This window comes from Berghia stephanieae, chromosome 10 (assembly GCF_034508935.2).
Source record: "Berghia stephanieae isolate SIO BIC M18660-M18661 chromosome 10, UCSD_Bste_1.3, whole genome shotgun sequence".
Lineage (NCBI taxonomy): Eukaryota > Metazoa > Mollusca > Gastropoda > Nudibranchia > Aeolidiidae > Berghia > Berghia stephanieae.
The window spans coordinates 3,014,692-3,025,057 of record NC_088369.1 but is presented as its reverse complement, the minus strand read 5'-3'; the positions used below and the strand labels follow the sequence as shown (position 1 = coordinate 3,025,057).

General features: G+C 39.1%; 1 protein-coding gene across 1 annotated transcript in view; it reads right to left on the bottom strand.

Annotated features, from left to right (window-relative positions):
- The window catches only part of LOC144956081 (uncharacterized), a 77,837-nt gene extending 74,879 nt beyond the window's left edge, over positions 1-2,958 (bottom strand). The window contains exon 1 of the mRNA XM_078886414.1: positions 2,472-2,958. Coding sequence (XP_078742540.1) covers positions 2,472-2,520 — 49 coding nt within the window. The 5' untranslated portion in view covers positions 2,521-2,958. The remainder of the gene's footprint in view (positions 1-2,471) is intronic.
- Between the last annotated feature and the right edge of the window lie 7,408 nt (positions 2,959-10,366).

Below are 10,366 nucleotides of genomic sequence, written 5' to 3'. Positions count from 1 at the left end.
AGTCCGAGGGGCGTGGTTAAGCCCCATTCTACTGTATGCCAATAGTCATTTCAGGTGATGGGTCACTCTAAGCTACGCTGGGCTTTGCCTATTTCCCCCCGATAGCTCAGTTGATAGAGCACTCGCTTCACACGTAAAGGGACCAAGATCGATCCCGGTGCAGTCGAGATTTTTTCTGACCCCCCTCCCCCCCCCCCTCTCTCTCTCTCTCTCTCTCTCTCTCTCTCTCTCTCTCTCTCTCTCTCTCTCTCTCTCTCTCTCTCTCTCTCTCCTCCACCTCCCTCCATCCCCAGTCCACCCAGCAGTGAATTGGTAGCTGAGTCTGTTAGATTTGGTGGAAAGTACTTTGCGACATACCAGTCCTATCCAAATGATAGCGAGCAATTGCTATTGTCCGTTTCACGCTATAGTAACTGGGATAAACACCGGCTCCAGGGGCACCAATGGCTCTGAAGGACTCCCCCACCTCCCTCCTCACCCCCCCCCCCCCCTTGACCCCCCCCCCTCCCCTTCCTCCTTCCCACTTACGCCTCCCTACCCAGCAATGATAAGGTATTATATACTATCAATATGGCTCCAATCTAAAGCCGTTGAAATATGAAAAAGATTTGTGTTCAGAATTTTGGCCAGAAAACTCGGCCTTGCCTTCAAATACCTATGACCCTCGTCTTGGCAAGAACTCTCAAACCTGGTCGGACTTTTCGAAGCCTTCCTTGACGCCCCAGGTTTGAGAGTTTATGCCAAGATGAGGGTCATAGGTATTTCAATCCATCGTTTTTTTGAAGGACGAGTTTTCTGGCCAAATTTTTCAATATGTGTTTCTTTGTCGGAGCATGGCAGACAAATCATTATGGTGGCAAATACTCTGCAATAAATTCGTCCGTACTCTGGAAAAACACATGTTTTAAAATTTGGCCAGAAAACTCGTCCTTCAAATATCTATAGATTTAAATGACCCTCATCTTGGCAAAATCTCTAAAACCTGTGATTTAGGTGAAGTCTTCTACCAAGTCCGGGGTTTGAGAGTTTTTGCCAAGATGAGGGTCATTTAAATCGATCGATATTTAATTTGAAGACGAGTTTTCTGGCCAAATTTTTAAATATGTGTTTTTCCGGAGTACTGAAGAATTTATTGCAGAGTATTTTCTGTCAACAATACAAAATATGGCCCTCTCTTATTGGGAGTAATATTCCACTAACCAGTCAATCGAGCATGATATTGATGATATGCTTTAAGGTTAAATATACTCACAACATCCGCCAGCCGGATATATAACGTACCACCAAACAAAACTATGAGTAAAACTTTCAAAGTGTATAGACTGATTGATAGAAATTAATGAGAACTAATCATTAAAATGGCTTTCTAAAAATAACAACGAAGAGCTGAGCAGCGACAATGTCGTTCCTTCTATAAAGTGTGTCTTTAAAAAAAAAAGAGAGAGATAGAGAGCGAAAGAAAGAGAGATAGAGAGAGCGATAGAGAGCGAGAGAGAGTGAGCAAGAGAAGCGAGAGAGAAAGAGAGAAGAGAGAGAGAGAGAGAGAGAGAAAGAAAGAGAGATAGAGAGAGCGAAAGAAAGAGAGATAGAGAGAGCGAGAGAGAGAGAGAGAGAGAGAGAGAGAGAGAGAGAGAGAAGGGGGGGGGGAAGCGAGCGAAAGAGAGAGAAAGAGCGAGAGAGCGAGAGCGAGAGAGAGAGAGAGAGAGAGAGAGAGAGAGAGAGGGAGAAAAAAAGATTGAGCGAAAGATATTATATATATATATATATATATATATATATATATATATATATATATATATATATATATATATATATATATATATATATATATATATATATATATCATATTAAAAATATATATAATAATAATTAAAACGGTTTTTTTTTAATATTGGGGGCGGGGGAGGGAAGGTATCTTCCTTTTTAACTGATACACTGGTATCGGGTTTATGGTGAGTTATTTATTTGAATCTATTAGATTATATGATTTATTTATTTATCTATTTATTTATTAATTTATTTTATTCAATCATTTATTCGTTTATTTATTTGTTTTGTTTCGATCATTTTAATGACACGTTAAAAAATATCACCATCTAGGTGACATATATCTATTTCTTTTTTTTTTAACTAGAACATTTATATAGCGCAATATCCACTAAACGTGCTCAAAGCTCTTCAAAAGGCGTCCTTACCCAACAGCAATACTCAACATGTAGGACGAGACATATATTGGGCGATAATAAATTTTAGATTATTTTTTTTTCAGACAGAGACAACGCTGTTAGCAGCCAGGTACTCATTTTATACCTGAGTACGGTGAGATAATGTGAGTAAAGTGCCTTTTCCGAGGACTCAATTATGCGCCACTCGGGACTCGAACCCAGGACCTTCCGATCAGAAGTCGAGTGTTTTATCAGTAGACCACATCGCCACACAAACAAATTAATGTTACCAAAATACTGACTTACCTGGGCCCCATAGAAGGAGGAAAACAACACAAACGGTGAGAAAAGCCATGTCGTGATGGCCTTTTGGAAAATGCCTTCCTATCTTTTTTATCAACTCATGAATTATAGAGATACTGTGATAGAAGTTAATGAAGAGAACGATTTGAAAAGACACAGGTGATTGGTTCTGCGCACACGAGTGGGATGTATATATATATAATATATATCACTCTCTCAATAGCTATAATAGTATATGTAGATATAATATCATTATTATTATTACGATAATAATAGTAATATAGACCTAACAATGTAAAAGAGAGAAGTTAAAGAAATTTTATACTGATCCGTAATCGTCTTTGTTATAAATATTAAGTGTTAGCCCACTTTATAAATAATCTTGAATGACACGAAGAAAAGAATACTCCATGAGTGTGTGTGTGTGTACACAGGCGTGTGTTATTTCGTGATATATTATAAGACGAGGCAGAATTGAAACACGGTGCATGGTTTGTGCACACACGGTCGCGCCACTTTTGATAGGGGAGGGCATCCGAGCCACCAAAAGGTCATCGACGCTTTAGGTTTTGAGAAGTCAGGTCATCGACGACTGAGAACTTCCCGACCTCCACTTAGTTCTCGATGCTTTTCTCGTCTCGAGAATCTTGGTCGTCGATGCTTCTCGTATTGAGTCCCGAGTCCCGAGTCTCGAGACAATAGTTATTGCGCGAGCGACGCACGCGTTACTAACAATGTGTACTATCTGCATTGTTCACCCCTCTCTCGTCGGCGATGATTCCAGCGAAGCTCGAGACTTTTTTGCGTCTCGATGCTTTTTTGAGTCTCGAGACTCAAAAAAGTCTCGAGCATCGCTCTAGTCATCGGTGCTTTCATTCAATACCTAGTCATTGGTATTGGGTATTGACGTTATATCATATTTTAAACAGCTAACAAAACACAAACGTCGTAAATAGATCAAAATGGTTATAGGTATCAATGTTTTATTATTATACAAAGTGAATTTATTTAATGTATTTTAAGTTTTAATACAAAAAAGCCATCCAAAGCTCAGTTGAAGTGCTACTTCTCGGGAATTCCCGACTTTTCCTTGGTCATCGAGTTCGGGAAGTTTTGAGTGTTGGTGGCCGATGACTTGAGGTATCATCGAGACTTCCGCTCGACACTAACTTTTGAATGCAGTGGAAGTTCTGAACGGCCTTTGACATCGACCAAACCAAGGTCCTAGATAATCTAAGACTCCTTCCGCACTAGGACAAAACTGTCCCAGGACAAATTTGTCCTGTCCCGCTGGAGAAAACTTCTATTCAAATGGGGTTCCGCACTAGGACAGGACTGTCCCGGGACACACCTGCGCGAATGCATTATTTTTTAATTTTTTTTTACAAGATTCAAAAGTTAATTTGTAGGCAATTGTCAATATAACTCATACAAGAATATAATATTTTCATCAACAAATCAAGTAAATAAAATCAATAATAAAGCAAGGCAAACAATGATAGTAATAATGATAGTAATAATAATAATAATAATAATAACAACAATAATAATAATAATGATAATAATAATAATAATAATAATAATAATAATAATAATAATAATGATAATAATAATAATAATAATAATATTAATTATAATGGTGATAATAATCATGTAAAATCTTCTATTTAATAGATTAGTTATTTAATAGTTTGAATTATAAATTAATAAGTTAAAAAAATAAGTCCTTGGTACAACTCTAATAATTCACATTTTATGAATCAACATAAGATACGACATGACGATAATGATTTTTTACACTGTACAATGGGATTTGTTTACATAAGATTTATATAATCATGAAATATTCTTATAGCAAGAGTAATTTTATTGCTGCTGCTGCGACTACTACTACAACAACTACTACTACAACTACTACTATTACCACTACCACTACCACTACTACTACTACTACTACTACTACTACTACTACTACTACTACTACTACTACCACTACTACCACTACTACTACTACTACTACTACTACTACTACTACTACTACTACTACTACTACGACTACTACTTCTACTACTACTACATCTACAACAACAACAACAACTACTACTACTACTACTACTACTACTACTACTACTACTACTACTACTTCTACTACTACTACTACTACTACTACTACTACTACTACTACTACTACTACTACTACTACATCTACAACAACAACAACAACAACTACTACTACTACTACTACTACTACTACTACTACTACTACTACTACTACTACTACTACTACTACTTCTACTACTACTACTACTACTACTACTACTACTACTACTAGTAGTAGTAGTAGTAGTAGTAGTAGTAGTAGTAGTAGTAATGGATGAAATAGAGGTTGCATATTTCTGTGCTTTACTACGTGGAAAAAAAAAGACAAATTGAAAGAGAAAACAATATTGGGTGCATCCTTTAATGACCCAAAGATTGCTCAAGGGTCAATTCCGTAGACTCTATGGTGATCTCCGATCTTATCTTAAAATGACTTTCTTGGAATCACCTCATTTTACCCAGGTGCAAATGAGTACCGGTTCGCTGATGAAAGTAATCTTTGACGGACTAGTATCATTCAAGAGGATAATAGAAAGTCAGCATAGCTCGGTGGTACGGTCTTTGCTTCGTACCCGAAAGGCATTAGTTCGATCACCCGCTGATGCGCCGTGTTGCCTTGAGTAAGTCACCTCGCCTAGCTCAATTGGCGGCGCTGCACTGCGACTAACGCCTGGGTTATACCTCGCCCTAGCTCAATTTGCGGCGCTGCATTGCTGCTGACGCCTGGGTTATTCCAGTCTTCCCTTGGAATAGACCCTCGAGAAAAATTTCCCCTATGGGATGAAAAAGGGAATTTTATTTTTTTTAATTTTAAACTGTTATCTGTCTGTTTAATGCTACAACAACATGGATAAGTTCCGGATTTATAAGCTTAGGAGGCAAGATGGCCCATGGTTAGCGCGTTGTACTCTGCACTCAGAGGTTCTGTGTTCGATTCCGACCGAAGCCAATTTGTACTTTCTAGAGCAAGAAAATTTACTCCAATCACTCACTCCATTCAGGTGTAAAAGGGTACCTGTCAAGCTGGGATAGTAATCTGCGATAGACCAGCGTCCTGTTCAAAGGTTTTCAAACAAATACGTTAATTGTCCGCTTCACGCTATTGAAACCGGGATAACTCCTGTACCATTGGCTACAAGACTCTAAAGGAGTTAATTTGTCTTACAATGAGTCCAAGTGGCTCAGAAGGACTTACTTAAAAATATTTTCATTGAAAATTCCCGAAATAAATAACGATAAAGATAATTGATCCCACAAGATACCGAATAGATGTGCGACCGGTTTTAGACACGTTACTGCTGTGTCACAAAGTGTGACACTTCTTAAATTATATTTATAAACATACGTTTTTAAATTGCCGAAAATGTTTATGTTGCTATGCCTTCTGTACGTGGTTTCATCACATAGAATTATTTTTTGAATTGTTCTTGCTTTTTTATATTCAGAATTGAAATAAATAAATAAATTATAACTGTGAAATTGAATGTAAGCTTCAGTTTAATATACGAAAACAAATAAAATGGACGTTTCGGGTTTCCCCTTCATCAACAACACATGATGAATTAAAAACTACAGGCGAATGAGATAATGTGGTAGTGGCGTTGTTAAGATGCATAAACAAAAACATTGATGGGCAGGAAATTGTATGCTACTTTGTGAGGAAGCGCGAATTAAAACAGAGCAATAGAAATTTATAAAAGGTGCGTACTTAATTATGTCAAAAGAGGGGAGGCGGGGAGGAACTGTGTAATGCAGTATAGAAGACAGTGAACTAAAATAAAGTGTGGACTATTGTTGGAAAATAAATACAATGGAATTGGAAATAAAAACAAATTGTAAGGGATGTAGGTATTAATATATTAGTGGCATTAGCAGCAGCAGAAGCAACAGTAGAAATAGTAGTAGTTTGTAGTAGTAGTAGTAGTAGTAGTAGTAGTAGTAGTAGTAGTAGTAGTAGTAGTAGTAGTGTAGTAGTAGTAGTAGTAGTAGTAGCAGTAGTAGTAGGGATGCAGAAAATAAAGACAGGCATTTCAATTTTGACACGGCGCCGCCAAGTCTGGGACTTTTTTGTCCTAGTGCGGAAGTCTGCTATATTTTTCTACTATCACAAACGATATGAACACGGGACTGGGACAGTCCTGTCCCGTTGATTTTGTAGCATTTCACAACGGCTTGGGACACAACGGGACTGTTTTGTCCCGTCCCAATAGGTGCGGAAGATTCCTCTAAATTCTATATGTTACAGATTTGGGACAGGACTGTCCCAGGACAGTCCTGTCCTAGTGCGGAAGAGGGTTAATTCTTAACTGTTGGTACAACTTTATGTCTGGGTGTGGCCTTATAAGAAGAGTGCATTAATAGTACTACTACTACTACTACTACTACTACTACTACTACTACTACTACTACTACTATTACTACTACTACTACTACTACTACTACTACTACTACTACTACTAGCGTTAGAGTCTGGTGTCTCGGAGTTATAGCGCTATATAAGTTTTCAGCATTATTATTATTATTACTACTAGTAGTAGTAGTAGTAGTGGTAGTAGTAGTAGTAATAGTAGGAGTAGTAGTAGTAGTAGTAGTAGTAGTAGTAGTAGTAGTAGTAGTAGTAGTAGTGGTAGTGGTAGTAGTAGTAATAGTAGTAGTAGTAGTAGTAGTAGTAGTAGTAGTAGTAGTAGTAGTAGTAGTAGTGGTAGTAGTAGTGGTAGTAGTGTAGTTAGTAGTAGTAGTAGTGGTAGGTAGTTAGTAGTTAGTAGTAGTAGTAGTGTAGTAGTAGTAGTAGTTGTGTGTTGTTGTTGTTGTTGTAGTTGTAGTAGTAGTAGTAGTAGTAGTAGTAGTAGTAGTAGTAGTAGTAGTAGTAGTAGTAGTAGTAGTAGTGGTAGTAGTAGTAGTAGTTGTATTAGTAGTAGTAGTAGTAGTAGTAGTAGTAGTAGTAGTAGTAGTAGTACTAATAGTAGTAGTAGTAGTACTAGTAGTAGTAGTTGTAGTAGTAGTAGTAGTAGTAGTAGTAGTAGTAGTAGTAGTAGTGGTAGTAGTAGTAGTAGTAGTAGTAGTAGTAGTAGTAGTAGTAGTAGTAGTAGTAGTAGTAGTAGTACTAGTAGTAGTAGTAGTGGTAGTAGTTCTATAGCCTGACTTGAAATTGGATTGTCACGTCATTTTTAGATTAGTACATATTTGGGAGCAAAAGTGTGATGTCAACAAAACTGGTTTCAATCCCATTGGAAGTGTAGAACCCGTCTTCCCGTCGACTGGATACGTACCTTGTGTAATTGATCTTCTGGTTTCAGAAATGATAGCATCTTATTTTCTAGCCTAAATATATGCTTGTCGTCAATAATGATCATCCATCCTCGCTCTTTTACGTCCCGTAATCCTAAGAACCTGCCTATACAGTCTGCCACTGAAATAGTTATGTCACCTTTTGATTCAATGTTATGTAACCTATAAATTATTAGTACTCCGAAGGATTTGGTACATACACACTTCCATGGATTTTGTAACCGGAAAAGTAGACGGTGTGACTCACGACTTTTCTACCCTATATAATGAGTTGTGGATAGCTTTACTCAAGGAAACAAATGATCTTAGCGCCGCAATGTCCACTAAAAGTACTCAAGGCGCTTTACAAAGGGTCCCTAACCAACAGCAACACGTAACGTGTAGAACGAGACATGAGGCCTGTTAGATGATATTACATTTTTCTTTTTCCGACAAAGACGAATCTGTTAACGGCCCGGTACTCATTTTACACCTGAGTAAGTGAGAGACAGTGAGTGAATAGCCTTTTCCAATGATTCAACTATGCGCTGAGTGTGAGGCTCGAACCCAGGACCTTCCGACCCGAAAGTGAGTGTCATACCACTTGACCACATCGCCGCCCGTCGTGGCCTAGTGTTTTAATAGCATTTTTGTCAGGCCACTAATTACGGTTCGTGTCAGTTCCGTGTTAACGTTATTAAAAAAAGAATAGTGGAAACTGAGTGGCTTCCATTTTAAAACAACGTGTACTTATTTACAGGTCTGATAACCCAAATTGTCATAGGCCCATTGTTGTCATGGAAATACTCTCAAAGCAAGCCGAAATATTTCCATTACAACAATGTTAAAACAGGCCCAAAATTGCGTTCGGTAATCAGACCTGCTAACATGTGACTTACCCTGTCAAATACGGTATTATGTCGGGATGGATGGTACCCGACGTGCACTTATTTGCAGGACTGATAACCCAATTAATTATTTGTTCATTTTTGTTATGGAAGTCTCAACAACAACATCATCATCAACAAAAATGACGCAAAATATTGTCCATTACAACAATATTCAACTAGGCCCATAAAATTGTGTTCGGGTATCAGACCTGCAAATGAGTACACGTTGGTAGTACCCCGAAAAGTGAATTGAGAAATGAAATAATAAGAGATCTACGATTTTCGAATGTTTTGCAATGCAAGAAATAGTATTTATTTCCCACCATTGCAAAGAGGGAACCACTCCTCCCACTACCACAACTACCACTACCACAACTACCACCACCACCACAACCACCACCACTACCACAACCAAAACCACCATCACCACAACCACCAACACCACAACCACCACCACAACCACACACCACCATCACAACCACCACCACTACCACAACTACCACCACCACCACAACCACCACCACCACAACCACCACCACAACCACAACCACCATCACCACCAAAACCACTACCACAACCACCACCACAACCACAACTACCACCACCACCACAACCACCACCACAACTACCACCACCACCACAACCACCAACACAACCACCACAACCACCACCACCACCACCACAACCACCACCACCACCACAACCACTACCACAACTACCACCACTACCACAACCACCACCACTACCACAACTACCACCACCACCACAACCACCACCACAACCACTACCACCACCACTACCACAACTACCACCACCACCACCACTACCACCACCACCACAACCACTACCACCACCACTACCATTATCACAACTACCACTACCACAACCACCACCACTACCACAACTACCACCACCACCACAACCACTACCACCACCACCACAACCACCACCACCACAACCACTACCACCACCACTACCACCACCACTACCACTACCACAACTACCACTACCACAACCACTACCACTACCACAACTACCACTACCACAACCACCACCACCACCACAACCACTACCACCACCACTACCACTACCACAACTACCACAACCACATTTCAATGCCCTATAAAAGCGATTAGAAGGTTATATCCTGCTTCGGGCATCAGCTACAAAATTCCAACACGTCATCATGTCTGACATCTTGTTTTCACATAACGGGAGACAACTCGATGCAGGGCCGGTTACACTCCATAGATCCCACACCAGATACAGATGCTGTGCGTTTGGCTAAGAAACTCACAACATTGCCATCCGGAAGTATAAGGACCAACACACAAAACTATAATGATAATAATAATAATAATAGGTCTTTATTGTCCATAAATATGACAATTTGTCATTTAGTTACACTTGTTATAACGTTAAACGATAACTGTAACATTGAACAGATATTTCACTCCTACTTATTCTCTCTCTCTCTCTCTCTCTCTCTCTCTCTCTCTCTCTCTCTCTCTCTCTCTCTCTCTCTCTGCGTAACCTTAAACTTTTATAGATAGTATGCGCTTGGCTAAGATGCTCACAACAGTTCCATCCGGAGTTATAACGGACCAACAGACAAACTATGTGTAACCAAAGTTTCAAAGT